Below are 16,292 nucleotides of genomic sequence, written 5' to 3' on the forward strand. Positions count from 1 at the left end.
ATTGTTGGAAAAATTACTTGTGTCATGCACACAGTAGATGTCCTAACCGACTTACCAAAACTATAGTTTGCTAACAAGAAATTTGTGGAGTGATTGAAAAACAAGTTTTAATGACTCCAACCTAAGTGTATGTAAACTTCCGACTTCAACTGTATGGTGATGGGATTTGTGAAAAAAACACATTCCTGGTTTTTAGCTCAGCTTCCTAGCTTGGCACAGACCCCAAACATTTCTTGCATTGGTCTGGTGAGAATGGCGCCTCAAGAATCTGAGAATTTGAGTTATGCAGACACTCAGTCAGACCCAGTGTTTATCTGACTGGAAAGTGTGTATTTATTCATTTTGATCTTGCGTAAAAGTTTGGGGAAAAGAGATAACAGATTCCAATGAAAACCATTTGGGATCTGGCAGAATTACAACACATAAACTTCTCTGGAACAGTTTGTCCACTACTCAGTGGACAACTCCAACATTAGAAGTTGTGATATAAGTGAAATATATTAATATTTTGCTTCTCTCTCTCCTAAGGTTTTCAACCAAATCCTGGCTCTCACAGACATGCCAGGTGTGTCATAAGAACATGATGTTTGGTGTTAAGTGCAAACACTGCAAGTAAGAAGAAGCCTTCTATACAGTGCATTCAGAAAGTATTCAGACCCGATGACTATTTCCACATTTTGTTATGTTACAGCCTTATTCTAAAATTGATTACATTAAATGTTTTCCTCATCAATCTACACACAATACCCCATAATGACAAAGTGAAAACAGGTTTTTAGAAATGTTTTCAAATTTTTAAAATCAATTCAGACCCTTTGCTATGAGACTCAAAATTGAGCTCAGGTGCATCCTGTTTCCATTGATCATCCTTGAAATGTTTCTACAACTTGATTGGAGTCCACCTGTGGTGAATTCAATTGATTGGACATGGTTTGGAAAGGTACATACCTGTCTATATAAGGTCCCACAGTTGACAGTGCATGCCAGAACAAAAACCAAGCCATGAGGTCGAAGGAATTGTCCTTAGAGCGCTGAGACAGGATTGTGTCGAGGCACAGATCTGGGGAAGGGTGCCAAAACATTTCTGCAGCATTGAAGGCCCCCAGGAAGACAGTGGCCTCCATCATTCTAAAATGTAAGAACCTTTCAGAAGGACAACCATCTCTGCAGCACTCCACCAATCAGGCCTTTATGGTAGTGTGGCCAGGCGGAAGCCACTCCTCAGTAAAAGGCACATGACAGCCCACTTGGAGTTTGCCAAAAGGCACCTAAAGGACTCTCAGACCATGAGAAACAAGATTCTCTGGTGTGATGAAAACAAGATTGAAGTCTTTGGCCTGAATGCCAAGCGTCACGTCTGGAAATAGCTGTGCAGCAACTCTCCCCATCCAACCTGACAGAGCTTGAGAGGATCTGCAGAGAAGAATGGGAGAAACTCCCCAAACACAGGTGTGCCAAGCTTGTAGCGTCGTACCCAACAATACTCAAAGCTGTAATCGCTGCCAAAGGTGTTTCAACAAAGTACTGAGTAAAGGGTCTGAATACTTATGTAAATGTGATATTTCCGTTTTTATAAAAACCTGTTTTTGCTGTGTCATTATGGGCTATTGTGTGTAGATTGGGGGGGGGAACAACGGTTTAATCCATTTTAGAATAATACTGTAGCGTAACAAAATGTGGAAAAAGTCAAGGGATCGGAATACTCTCCGAATGCACTGTACATCTCCGCTTTCATTTGTTCACAAGTCACTCTGCTCCTCTGCGAACTACTGTCTCCTCTGCTTCCAGGTTAAAGTGCCATAACAAATGTACCAAAGAAGCCCTTCCCTGCAGGATATCTTTTCTCCCACGTAAGCCCTGGTCCATTCCTGCATACAAAACGACAAAAAGTGCACAATGTAATTATCTTTTTCCCGATACATCCCGAGAATGTCAATTTAGTACTGAATCATTGTTCTCTTATTTTTCAGTCCCGCAAATCCGCCGGGCAGAATCTGTACCATCCGATATCAATAATCAAATTGACTGTACGGCAGAGTTACCAATCCAGTTTGGCACTTTACCTAAGGTGCTAACCAAAAAGGTAGAAAAAAGTGTTTTAGCATACGTGTGTATGTGTATTAATAGTAATATCACCATACATGGAACCTCTAATTTGTCCTGAACCTTAATTTATGAAACCTTTCTGTTGAAAACCCTCTTTCAGGACTACCCTCCCATGCTGAGCCAGATGGATTCCAGCAGTAACCCCTCCTCCACCACTTCCTCTACACCCTCCTCGCCCCCCCCCTTCCAGCAGAGCAACCCCCCCAGCGTCACCGCCACACCGCCCCCCAATCCCTCGCCCAGACCCCAGGGCCCCCGAGACAGCCGATTCCACTTCCCAGGTCCTCACAATGACAGGCCCTTACAGGCCCAAGCGCTCTTTACAGGCCCAAGCGCTCTTTACAGGCCCAAGCGCTCTTTACAGGCCCAAGCGCTCTTTACAGGCCCAAGCGCTCTCTAGATTCCTACCCTGTTCCACTAACATTTCACTCCAAAGCAACACTTCTCCAGTATCTCTCACAGGCATCCACCCCAAAGACTCTAGATTCCTACTGTGTTCATCTCAATCACAACACTTAACTCCACATCTACCCTAATCCAGTAATAGCACATCTCTAATCATATTCCAATTCCTGATTACACTTCATTTGCTATTTTACCACTAATCATATAATATATCCTATTATAACATCTCCTTAACTGCTTGTGGCTTATCTAACCCAATCATATCGCTCTCTCCTCTCTATATTCCTCTGGTGGTTGTTTCTCCTCTTGTCCTTTAGCTGGCTGTTATTTACAACCTAGACAACAGTTTATCTTCCCTGGTGAGTTAACAATGCGTTAACACCGTTCCCTCCCTGTGTGTCCTGGAGTCCTGCCCAACTAGTACAGTACCATCCCCTTATCATGTTCCCTCTCTCCCCATGTTGCTTTGCTGCAGTGGCTTACTATGACTCATGCTATGTTGTGGGAGGGGTCATGGGGGGTTGGTGTCACCTTGGGCACTGCTGCAATGGCATGTTGTAGTCTGCCACTGTAGTTTATGACAAGCTTATAGCAGAGCCATCATATTACATGCTGATAGCTTTGGCTTTTATAGTGCATGCCTGCCCTCTGGTAGACAAAGAGGTGAACTGACTGACTGTGCTGCTTGGCGCTGTGCATGGTTTGACAGAGTTAGAGGCAGCCATCACAATTTAGAGAATATATGCTCTGAAGTGCAGTGAAGATAGATTGGCTTAATCACATAATAGTTTTACTATGAATCAGATATTTGTGTTCCTTTGCTGAACATCCTCATTGTCCCACACACAGACGTTTCCTCTTCACCGTATCCTGTTGGACTAGACTCTGAAGGCCACCATGGCACTGGGTAAGAGACAACAACTTTTAATGACAAAGTCACTGTAGAGTCCGAGTAAAGACCATTTAAAATGCTGTGGTTTTTCACTCACATTGTCTACTGTAAGTCCACCATAGTTATCATAGTTTCTACTAGACAGGGTTAGGTTAAAGTTAGGAACCCCTGTTTATGATGCTTGTCCCCACAGAGACACACAGCAACTGGCCCAATCAGAACCTCCATCTCAGGGACAGGAAGGAGGATCGGTGAGTACCCAAAATCCCTAGCGGCAGGAATATAATAATAATATTAATGAATTACATTTGTAAAGCTCTTTTCATTATACAACAATAATCTCAAAGTGCATACAATTAAATAGAAAATAGAAAAATAGTTTAAAAAATAAAACAAATATGTACGTGCATTCAGAAAGTATTCAGACCCCTTGACTTTTTCAACATTTTGTTAAATTACAGCCTTATTCTAAAATGGATTACATTTTTTTAAATCCTCATCAATCTACACACAATACCCCATAATGACAAAGTGTAAACAGTTTGTTTGAAATTTCATCAAATGTATTAAATCTAAAAAACAGAAATACCTTATTTACATAAGTATTCAGACCTTTTGCTATGAGACTCAAAATGTTGCTCAGGTGCATCCTGTTTCCATTGATCATCCTTGAGATATTTCTACAACTTGATTGGAGTCCATCTGTCAATATAAGATCCAACAGTTGACAGTGCATGCCGTAGAATTGTCCGAGAAGCTCCAAGACAGGATTGTATCGACGCACAGATCTAGGGAAGGGTACCAAAATATTTTTGCAGCATTGAAGGTCCCCAAGAACACAGTGGCCACCATCATTCTTAAATGGAAGAAGTTTGGAACCACCAGACTCTTCTTAGAGCTGACCGCCCAGACAAACCGAGCAATTGGGGGAGAAGGGCCTTGGTCAGGGAGTGACCAAGAACTTGATGGTCACTCTGACAGAGCTCCAAAGTTCCTCTGTGGAGATGGGAGAACCTTCCAGAAGGACAACCATCTCTGCAGCACTCCACGAATCAGGCCTTTATGGTAGAGTGGCTATACGGAAGCCACTCCTCGGTAAAAGGCACATGAGTTGGAGTTTGCCAAAAGGCTTCTAAAGGACTCTCAGACCATGAGAAACAAGATTCTCTGGTCTGATGACACCAAGATTGAACTTTTTGGCCTAATTGCCAAACATCACGTCTGGAGGAAACCTGGCACCATCCCTACGGTGGAGCATGGTGTTGGCAGCATCATGCAGTGGGGATGTTTTTCAGTGGCAGGGACTGGGAGACTAGTCAGGATCAAGGGAAAGATGAACGGAGCAAAGTATAGAGAGATCTTTTATGAAAACCTGCTCCAGAGCACTCAGGACCTCAGACTGGGGATGAAGGTTCACCTTCCAACAGGACAACGACCCTAAGCACACAGCCAAGACAACGAAGGAGTGGCTGCGGGACAAGTCTTTGAATGTCCTTAAGTGGCCCAGACAGAGCCCGGACTTGAACCCGATCGAACATCTATGCAGAGACCTGAAAATAGCTGTGCAGCGACGCTCGCCTTCCAACCTGACAGAGCTTGAGAGGATTTGCAGAGAAGAATGGGATAAACTCCCCAAATACATGTGTGCCAAGCTTGTAGCGTCAAACCCAAGACTTGAGGCTGTAATCACTGCCAAAGGTGCTTCAACAAAGTACTGAGTAAAGGATCTGAATACATATGTAAATGTATCTGTTTTTTATCATTAATACATTTGCAAAAATGTCATTTTTTTTTTGCTTTGTCATTATGGGGTATTGTGTGTAGATTGATGAGGAAAACAAATTAATTTAATACATTTTAGAATAAGGCTGTAATGTAACAAAATGTGGACAAGTCAAGGGGTCTGAATACTTTCTGAATGCACTGTATATCTAACCATATCATGAAAGCAACAATCAAAGTCTAGGAGAAGGGTAGGCCAGCTGATGAGTCTTAAGGCCACAACAGTCTGAACAGCCCTGAGGTTATCAGGGAGGGAGTTCCATAGGCATGGTGTATGGGAGGAAAAGGCACGGCCCCCCATTGTGTGGTGCCTGGTCCTGGGGGCATGGAGGAGTTTAGCGTGGCTTGAATGTAAAGGGCGTGGAGGTTCTAGGGGGAGAGTAGGTCTGACAGGTAGGTGATTCAGATGCCATTTAGGGTTTTTTAGACAAGGAGGAGAATGTTCAAATAAATGATTTGAGGAACTGGTAGCCAATGGAGATCAGCAAAGATGTGGATGATCTGGGCAGAATTGTTTTGTTTGTGTCAGAATCCTTGCAGCACTCTTTTGGATGAGCTGTAGTTTATTAATTGAATGTGCAGGCAGTCCCCCAAGTATTGTGTTCCCATAATCAATTCTGGAGAAAATGAATGCATGCATTAGCTATTCTGCATCAGATGTGGTGAGAGAGGGTCTTAGGCGGGAAATGTTCTTCAGGTGAAAGAATTACCTTTTACAGACGTGACTAATGTGGGTATTGAAGGAGAGAGCATTGTTGAATTTCACACCCAAATTATTGATGATTGAGTCGAGGGGGATGATGTGGCCAAGTATGGCAGGGCGGATGCTGCAGGGCGGATGCTGCAGGGCGGATGCTGCAGGGCGGATGCTGCAGGGCGGATGCTGCAGGGCAGATGCTGCAACAATGATCTGCTGGAGGATGTCTGTCAGCATTGCCTCTGCCTTGTTGCTGTTGAGTTGGAGGAAGTTGTTCTGCATCCAAGAATTGCCTTCTTCCAGACAGTTGGACAATGTTGACAGAGCAGATGTTGTATAAGGCATTGTTTTAATGCACACCTGTATGTTGTCTGCGTTGCAGTGGAAATGGACACTGCTGTCTGAAGAGCTGGCCAAGTGGGGGCATGTAGAGCAGGAAGAGGATAGGTCCTAACACCTACCATTGCAAGCTATGATGGACTCCTCTGATCTTGCCTCACTGAGGGTGACGTACTGCTTGCGGTTAGAAAGGAGGAGTTAAACCAGTTTAGGGCAGACCCACAGATGGTAGTGTGCTGTCTGAGGGGCTGCACTAGAATGGTTTGATCTACTGTGTCAAAAGCAGCACTGAGGTTCAGAAGAACCAAGATGGTGGAGGATCCTGTATCTGCAGCAATGAGCAGGTCATTTACAACCTTCACCAGGGCTATCTCAGTACTGTGCATGGGCCTAAAGCCAGACTGGAGAGCTTCATAAAGATGGTTAGCACTGAGGTGTGACTGAAGCTGAGTTGCCAGTATGTTCTCCATGGCTTTAGATAAAAATGTGAGGTTGGAAATAGGCCTGTAGTTTGAGAGAAGGTCTTGGTCAAGGGATGGTTTCTTGAGCAAGGGGGTGATGACAGTGATGTTGAACAGTGACGGCACCTGCCCAGTATGGAGATAATTGCTGAACAATTTGAGAGCAGCTGAGTATGTTTTGAACAGTGATGTTACAATAGGGTCGTGGGGGCCACTGGTAGTCTTCATTTTATTAGAGGATTTCTACCACAGCAGAAGGTGAGACCAGAGCTAAATCACTTAGAGGGGGGGCAGATATGGGTGGTGGGTTAGGAGCCAGAGTGGGGTTGAGGTTGGAGAATACAATGTTCTTTCGAATGGTGTTGATTTTAGCCTTGAAGAACTCAGTAAATCGGTTGCATTGTTCGGTACTTTCTGAAAAAGTGAAAGAGAAAACAGTTCCATTTTTTGAGATTGGGAAACCACCCAGCAGCATAACCTGATCAAGTGACAGTTCTCTAGTCTAGTTAATTGTGTGGTGCAATGATACTGACGTGATCATTTGACTATATAGAGAACTTAATAAAAGATTGTTTCTCTGTTTGGGTTTCAGTTTTTATTCCGATCTCTCTACCTGTGCTGTTGTGTGCAGATAAACCAGCAAAGAAATCGAATAGACTTCTGAAACTGATTTCCAGAAATCTGCAATTACATGGAATACCGGCCTAAATGTATGTTTTGTTTGGATTGACATGACACAATTTGTGCATGCTTTGTCTTTGTGTATTCAGGAAGAGGAGGCAGAAGAGGAGGAATACCTAGGAGAAGAGGATGAGGGAAATGGTAGCAGGGAGAGCAGAGAGAAGGGCCACACAAATGGAGAGTGTGATGGGGACGAGTTAGAGGACCTGCCCAGCTACCGGGGCAGGATGGCCGGGGGCCGATGGAGGGGACCCATCTCCCGTAAGGCCAGCCAGACCAGCGTGTACCTGCAGGAGTGGGACATCCCCTATGAGCAGCTGGAGCTGGGGGAGCTCATTGGCAAGGTGAATGACTACAGCTTTACATAGTGTTAAATATACAGTACCAGTCAAAATTTTGGACATCTACTCATTCAAGGGTTTTTCTTTAATTTTACTATTTTCTACATTGTAGAATAATAGTGACGACATCAAAACTATGGAATCATGTAGAAACCCAAAAAGTGTTGAAGGTCAGTAAATTTGGAAAATTTCAAGAACTTTTAACGTTTCTTCAAGTGCAGTTGCAAAAACCATCAAGCGCTATGATGAAACTGGCTCTCATGAGGACCACCACAGGAAAGGAAGACCCAGAGTTACCTCTGCTGCAGAGGATGAGTTCAATAGAGTTACCAACCTCAGAAATTTCAGCCCAAATAAATGCCTCACAGACTGTTCAGAGGAGACTGTGTGAATCAGGCCTTCATGGTCGAATTGTGCAAAGAAACCACTACTAAAGGACACCAATAATAAGAAGAGACTTGCTTGGGTCAAGAAACATGAGCATTGGACATTGGACCGGTGGAAATCTGTCCTTTGGTCTGGAGTCCAAATTTGATATGTTTGGTTCCAACCGCCGTGTCTTTGTGAGACGCAGTGTAGGTGAATGGATGATCTCCGCATGTGTAGTTCCCACTGTGAAGCATGGAGGAGGTGTAATGGTCTGGTGGTGCTTTGCTGGTGACACTGTCAGTGATTTATTTAGAATTCAAGGTACACTTAACCAGCATGGCTACCAGCAATATGCCATCCCATCTGGTTTGGGATTAGTGGGACTATCATCTGTTTTTCAACATGACAATGACCCAACACACCTCCAGGCTGTATAAGGGCTATTTGACCAAGAAGGAGAGTGATTGAGTGCCGCATCAGATGACCTGGCCTCCACAATCACCCGACCTTAACCGAATTGAGATGGTTTGGGATGAGTTGGACCGCAGAGTGAAGGAAAAGCAGCCAACAAGTGCTCAGCATATGTGGGAACTCCTTAAAGACTGTCGGGAAAGCATTCCAGGTTAAGCTGGTTGAGAGAATGCCAAGAGTGTGCAAAGCTGTCATCAAGGCAAAGGGTGGCTACTTTGAAGAATCTAAAATCTAAAATATATTTTGGTTTGTTTCAACACTTTTTTTGGTTACTACATGATTTGTAATTATTTAGTTTTGATGTCGTCACTTTTTATTATACAATGTAGAAAATAATAAAAATAAAGAAAAACCATGGAATGAGTAGGTGTGTCCAAACTTTTGACTGGTACTGTACACTCAGTGGTCAGTTTATTAGGTACACCACCTCGTTGATGAGGTTGACGGTTCACTCCTACAGACAGTGAGTCACGTGGCCATGGCTTGCTATATATTGCAGGCAGGCAGGCATCGAGTGTATCTACCCAGAGGTGGGGTAGTAGCAGTGGTGGAAAAAGTACCCAATTGTCATACTTGAGTAAAAGTAAAGATACCTTAAAAGAAAATTACTCAAGTAAAAGTGAAAGTCACCCAGTAAAAAGTCTAGTAAAAGTCTAAAAGTATTTGGTTTAAAATGTACTTAAGTATCAAAAGTAAATGTAATAGTTAAAATATACTTAAGTACCAAAAGTACAAGTATAAATCATTTAAAATTCCTTATATTAAGCAAACCAGACAGCACAATTTTCTTGTTTTTTTAAATTTACGGATAGCCAGGGGCACACTTCAACACTCAGACATCATTTACAAACGAAGCATTTGTGTTTAGTGAGTCTGCCAAATCAGAGGCAGTAGAGATGACCAGGGACGTTCTCTTGATAAGTCTGTGAATTAGACAATTTCCTGTCCTGCTAAGCAACTAGTACTTTTTGGAGTCAGGGAAAATGTAAAAAGTACATTCTTTTCATTAGGAATTAGTGAAGTAAATGTTGTAAAAAATATAAGTAGTAAAGTACAGATATCCCAAAAAACGACATAAGTACTTTACACCACTGGGTAGTAGGGCTCATATTCAAGTGAATTGGTATCTGCATGTCTCCTTTAAAAAAAAAAGGCCAATGAATTAGAGTTCCTTGAAGAGGAAGATTAAAAAATAGGCTTCAGGGTAGCTAATAACACAAGTGCCCATACTGTACCTCCCTATTCCAGGGCCGTTGGGGGAAGGTGCATAAGGGGCGCTGGCATGGAGAGGTGGCCATCCGGCTGCTAGAGATAGATGGTAATAATCAGGACCACCTGAAGCTGTTTAAGAAGGAGGTGATGAACTACAGGCAGACCCGCCACGAGAATGTGGTCCTCTTCATGGGGGCCTGCATGGCCCCGCCACACCTCGCCATCATCACCAGGTTAGGGGGAGGGAAGGGGGAAAGGGAGGTGGGGATGGTAAGGGAGTTGAGCAGGGAAAAACTGGAACCCTTGAATCAATCTATGAAAAGTATTAAATGTGTCTTGGTTTAACAAATGAGGAAACCAGGAAAGGCTTTGTTTAGAGAAACGAGATGATCCAGTTATCACTCCCTTTCCCCCCTGACATTTCCTCTTGTTTTCTCTCAGTTTCTGCAAAGGTCGGACACTATTCTCTGTTGTAAGAGATGCCAAGAACACACTAGACATCAACAAGACAAGGCAGATTGCTCAGGAAATTGTTAAGGTGTGGTATTACTCAACTTCTCTTTAATTGTAAGTACATTGTAAGCAGCCTACTCTTCCTTTCACTGAAAGTAACAAAACTCTGACCTCTTCCTCAGGGTATGGGCTACCTTCATGCTAAAGGAATCGTTCACAAGGACCTGAAGTCCAAGAATGTGTTCTATGACACAAACAAAGTGGTAATCACAGACTTTGGTCTTTTTGGAATGTCTGGAGTGGTACAAGAGTACCACAAGAGGTAAGCAAAAAAACACTTTGTAAAAAGTTGAACACTCTGAGAAGCATACTTCTATACCTTTTGAGTCCAGATGAAAGATCAAAGTGTATGTTTCTCCATTTGTGGGTATCTGTTTATGTGTCTGGGTCTGTGTGTGTGTGTCCAGGCGAGAGAACGAACTAAGGCTCCCTCATGGCTGGATCTACTACCTGGCCCCTGAGATTGTTCGCAGGATGGGTACTGGGAACCATGAGGACCGCCTGCCTTTCTCCAACGCTGCAGACGTCTACGCCTTTGGGTGCACACCATTTCCGGCCATCTTATATCCTGCCATATATAATAATACTGCATTTACTTAAATATAGGACATCTGAATGCTTTTAGAAAATTTAGCTCAAAACAAACATTGGATTTTTGGGGGATACATACATAAATCGGTTGAAATGTGGCTCCCCATGAAATGAATGTGTGTATGCTGTTTGTATACAGGGTTAAGACTGAGGGGCTAACCATACAGTATATTTCACCCCCAGCACCATTTGGTACGAGCTGCAGGCCCGTGGCTGGCCACTCACCAACCAGCCGGCAGAGGCCACCATCTGGCAGGTGGGCAGCGGAGAGGGCATCAAGAAGGTCCTGGCAAAGGTCAGCCTGGGCAAGGAGGTCACGGTAAGGTCAAAGAGCAGTTTGTGACAGTGTGATGTCCTCTGGGAAGCTTAGTGTACTGTATTGACATGATAATAAAACAAACAATATTATTCTCAGTGTGCGAGTGATATCATTAAAACAGACTGACATCGTACTACCAGAGCCAAAACCTTTAAATGGGTTATCAAATAAAATGTTATTGGTCACATACACCTGGTTAGCAGATGTTAATGAGAGTGTGGCGAAATGCTTGTGCATCTAGTTCCGACAGTGCAGTAATATCTAACAAGTAATCTAACAATTCCCCAACAACTACCTAATACACACAAATCTAAAGGGGTGAATGAGAATATGTACATATAAGTATATGGATGAGCGATGGCTGAGTGGCATAGGCAAGGTACAGTAGATGGTTTAAAATACAGTATATACATGTGATATGAGTAATGTAAGATATGTAAACATCATTAAAGTGTCATTATTTAGAGTGGCATTGTGTAAGTGACTAGTGATCCATTTATGAAAGTGCAGTGATTGGGTCTCAATGTAGGCAGCAGCCTCTCTGAGTTTAGTGATTGCTGTTCAGCAGTCTGATGGCCTTGAGATAGAAGCTGTATTTCAATCTCTCCGTCCCAGCTATACATCTACGTTGTGTGTATAGCTATAATGATGGATGTACGATTATATAAATACCCCCCCCCCCCCCCCCCCCCCCCCCCCCCCCCCCCTGTACTGTAGGAGATACTGTCTGCCTGTTGGTCCTTCAAGCCAAAAGAGCGTCCCTCCTTCACCCAGTTGACTGACATGCTGGAGAAGCTGCCGAAGCTCAACCGCAGGCTCTCCCACCCAGGACACTTCTGGAAGTCAGCCGAGTATGTATCCTAAAGACCAGAATCCCACTTGAGATGTACTGTATATACACTCTGTATATATTTAAAATACTTCTCCTATGTCTATGGGGATGCCACTCCTGATGGCGTTGGGTTCACTCATGGCTCACAATGTACCTGTTGATCCCTCTGCCTCCAGTGATGTCACATTGGATGGAGCCGGGAGAACATCGGGTGTTTGTATGAGTGTGTGAATAAGAATGTGTTTATGGTGGAGAGCTGTAGCCCTCCGATAAACCTGGGCCTACTGTATGTTTTTTTGTAAGACCTTTGATTTAAATAACTAAAAGGGATGACTGTGATACAAATCACCAGCTTTATATACAGTTGTCTTCAATAGGGAATTTTTGCTAAAAGATAGAAATGTTATCATTTTTAAGTAAAGGTTGAACAGGACAAAAGGTGAAATAGCCTGTTGAAACTGTTTGGTTTGTGACTGTTCATTTCAGAGCTGATTGTTTTGATTCCCTAAATATGTCCATGTTTTAAAGAGAGTATACTTTATAATAGCACTACCCCTCTCCCTGTCTCTATGCTGTCCATCTCTGTGGGCAGTGATTGGAGGCTTGAGTGTCCCACCTCTCCTGTGTCTCCCTTTCTGTGAATAGTTGTCATACCTCTCTCTCTTGACATCTCTGTTTGGGTCTCACTCACTCACTCCCTCCCTCTCTTCTTCTCTGGGCGCCGCTGCTCTCTCCTGGATGACCACTGACTGACTCCACCTGTTCCTGCTCCACTTCACTCTCCCTTGGGCCCCTCCTCCTTCTCCACCTCCTCTTTACTGCCAACCCCCTCAAACCCCCTCCCCAACACCAACGTTTGTTTCCCCATATCATTTTTTTCCTCCTCCGTGAACATCTTCTCCTATTGAATCATCCCTCCTCCACTCCTCTCCTTGATCTATCACATCCTACTTTCTTCTTCTCTCCTTGCTCTCCGTGTGAAGGCCCTGGGTTCATCATCATTGCCTGCGGGACCATTGCACTAAGGGCCTGCAGTCTCGCTGCCCCTACATATACAAATAACACATCTCTCAGTGGCAACTTGTGCTTATCAATTCTAAGGAATAGCCTGTTTGGTATTAGATTCAGAGGAATTCAGAAGAATGGACTACCCTGCATAATGACATCAACTGGTATCACAGCCAATAGAGTAACCAATATATAGAGTAATGTATCTTTGTCAACTTGCTAAATGTACCATAATGCACTGCCTGGGTTGTTTGTTAGTTTGTTGTTCTTTGCCTAACTGCAGTTCATGTATTGACATTTTGGTACTAGTAGTGGCTAATGCAAACAGTCTAGTCTAACCGCTTGCTTTCTTTAAATTTACCTCTCTCTCACGCTCGCTCTGTACTCTCTCTCTCGCTTGCTCTGTTCTCTCTTTTCCTCTTTCTCTCTCTCTTTTTCTCTCTCTCACCCTACAACTTAGGTTCTAGCCTTCAGTATGCAAGAGGAAGTAATACTATGAGGTTCAATGTCAAATGTTGATTTGCCTCTTGTGCACTCTGTGTGCCTGTGTCAGCATGCCCTGTGTGTGTGTGTGTGTATAGGGACATGTGTGCATGCTTGTTTGGTTGGTAGCTGAATGTAATATGCTGGACATCCAGAGGTTAACCCTGTGAAAGACTGTAGTGATTGAATGTTAGCAGTGATAACAACACAAAGATAAATGTATCTAAATATATAAATATAAATATATAAATATATATAGAATTGTTTTATTTAATGTACAGATAACATTTATTTTATTATGTGTACAAAGTCTTTATATTACATTGTACGTTACATTATAGGTACTTCACATCTAATTATGTAGAGCTTCAAAACCTATTTTTCCCTCACAAAACACTGTGTAAACAAATTGTACATTACTTAAAGATGGGTTGGTGTTTCTTATGTCATAAGAATGTATATTTTTGTACAGATTGTGGCTACACTCTGAAAGAGTTTCTGGTTTCCTCAGTGAAAGATAATAAAACTAAACTCACGTCATTTGGTTCTGTGTCTTGTTTTGGAATGCTTACAACAGTTTGAATGTATGATCAGTGTCATGACGTTGCCTGCTTGGGTATTGCAAACCCCATCCCCCTCTCCCTGCCTTTCCCTGCCCCTTCAACCCATGCTGTGGTCACAGAGGGACGTCGTAAATTCCTGAGAATCTCCTCATGGCCCAACAGTATTAGACAGAGGGTAAACTTTCAGGACAAAGGAATTTTCTCCCACCTCACAGAACTTGAGGTACGAACATATTTCATGTTCCTGCCAAAGTATAAAAGATTGGTGGAGAGTCCAGCTATTAACATGCCCATTGGCCACCACGTGGGAAACTCATGAGAGACTGTGGGACTACATTACCATACCGCTGTTTATATAATAACCTCAGATATGAGGTTTACATCTGTTTGTTGTATAAAATGAATGAGTGAGTATGATACTGTTTGTATAATTGTGTACTATGATTTTGGACTGTTTAATTAAGAAAAATACAAATCCCTTTTTGATTTGAACTAAACCCGAGGACCCGCCCCTGAGCCAGTTGGGTCAGACATCCAAGGACAACCCCTTCCTGCTATCTGAATAAAAGTCGACTCTGAGAAATTACCATTAGACCATGTTTTCTCTCCATGGGGAGGACGAAGGTTAAGGTAACATTGCTGAATCTTTAACCATACCACGTGGTTAAACTCTTATACGAATAAGAACAAGTTTTTGATATTGACTACTAGTCTGCAGCTAGGAATTCGGTATCATTGAACGCGAAGAAAGACAACCGCCGAAACAATCATTCTATAACGATTGTCACTCTGAACTATCCACAATAACCGAGACAGAAGGAACTCCAACCAAAACGAACTTCTCTCCAACGATCAAGACGACACACACCGAGCGTAACTATATATATATTGATTGCAATTGTTCCCGAATGAGTGAGCGTTCATGTGTAAGGATTAGCATGTCAATTGTTATAATTGTGAACTCTGTAGTGAATTCTTAGTCGAACGCAACTTTCCCTTTGTCTAACAAGCCGCAATGCCGGTTCAGCCCACTAGGGCATATTTCTCCCATTTCATGTAACTATTTTTAAGTTTGTTTGTTTGTTTATGCATTTCTGTGAATTAATTAGTTAGTAATAAATAAATGATTTAAGACAATTGATGTATGGATGACTCATAGTGAAGACTGGGTTCGTGCAGATAATCAACAATTTACGACGTTTGGAATGAGACTAACGTGAGGTAAAAATAAATAAATCATTAATCAGAAGACTATTGATCAGATATGAAAATATCTGAAAGGTTATATTGGGAAATTATAACTTTGTAATCTAATAACTTTCCCTGGTGCCCTCGAATTCATAGTTAATTAGTTACGTTATTACTCAAGTGATCGCGTAATCCCTAATTACAGGAATCTTTGATAAAAACTATAAGTCTTCAATTTAACGATAGCAAAGACACGACATCAGTTAGATAAAAAAGGTATCACTTTACATTAAGCAGCTAAATTACAAGCACACAATTCCCACTAGACTCCATTTATACAGTTGATTTATTTCCAAGTGTTTGGTTTAAATTAAAGGGGCAATCCGGGATTCAAAACTTTGACCTCAAATATGGGTACCACTGACTCACCAGTTCCCAGAAGAGAGAGGATGATTTAGAGAACAGACATGTTCATGACTCCCATGACTCCCTACACTATGGTGGTCTTCTGGTGGTCTCAATACACTTCTGCTACTGATATGCAGGATTACATCAAAAAGTGTGTCATGCAATATACAGTATGTGAAAAATGTCAGTACAAACGTAGTACATGGTTATTTCTCTTCTAGAACATTTTGAAACAAATACAAATTAATGTGTGTATTTGTAGCATTATTACTAAAACACCAAAATTAGAAATATCCTTACCGAATCCAGGAGAGACAAATGGAAGTGTCTAAAGGACAGTGGCAGCCTACAGTTAGTTGTCTTGGGTTAAGGTGACAATCGGGCAATTAATTAGGATTTGGAATAAGAAATTATTAGAAATTAAAAAGGTGCCATTGTTATTACATTTTACATGTGATGTTAGCATGCGTGTGTGTGCATGGAGACAAACTGACCTCTATACACAGCAAACTCTGTCCAATTCTGAGTCAACTTCCCGCAACATCACCTGACTGAGTAATTGCAGGTTAATGATTGAAAAAGCATAAAAATCTATCGGCCCGCATCGTCTCTTGATTAGTCTATGTGTAGG

General features: G+C 42.4%; 1 protein-coding gene across 1 annotated transcript in view; it reads left to right on the forward strand.

The window, feature by feature from the left end:
- LOC120018501 (kinase suppressor of Ras 1-like) overlaps positions 1-14,033 on the forward strand; it is a 60,591-nt gene extending 46,558 nt beyond the window's left edge. The window contains exons 8-21 of the mRNA XM_038961732.1: positions 529-612; positions 1,789-1,850; positions 1,971-2,083; positions 2,207-2,387; positions 3,361-3,418; positions 3,597-3,654; positions 7,453-7,707; positions 9,793-9,989; positions 10,198-10,294; positions 10,392-10,531; positions 10,677-10,808; positions 11,044-11,179; positions 11,897-12,030; positions 12,995-14,033. Of these exons, the coding sequence (XP_038817660.1) occupies positions 529-612; positions 1,789-1,850; positions 1,971-2,083; positions 2,207-2,387; positions 3,361-3,418; positions 3,597-3,654; positions 7,453-7,707; positions 9,793-9,989; positions 10,198-10,294; positions 10,392-10,531; positions 10,677-10,808; positions 11,044-11,179; positions 11,897-12,030; positions 12,995-13,073 (1,726 nt within the window). The 3' untranslated portion in view covers positions 13,074-14,033. The remainder of the gene's footprint in view (positions 1-528; positions 613-1,788; positions 1,851-1,970; positions 2,084-2,206; positions 2,388-3,360; positions 3,419-3,596; positions 3,655-7,452; positions 7,708-9,792; positions 9,990-10,197; positions 10,295-10,391; positions 10,532-10,676; positions 10,809-11,043; positions 11,180-11,896; positions 12,031-12,994) is intronic.
- The last annotated feature ends 2,259 nt before the right edge of the window (positions 14,034-16,292 follow it).

This window comes from Salvelinus namaycush, chromosome 23 (genome assembly GCF_016432855.1).
Source record: "Salvelinus namaycush isolate Seneca chromosome 23, SaNama_1.0, whole genome shotgun sequence".
Lineage (NCBI taxonomy): Eukaryota > Metazoa > Chordata > Actinopteri > Salmoniformes > Salmonidae > Salvelinus > Salvelinus namaycush.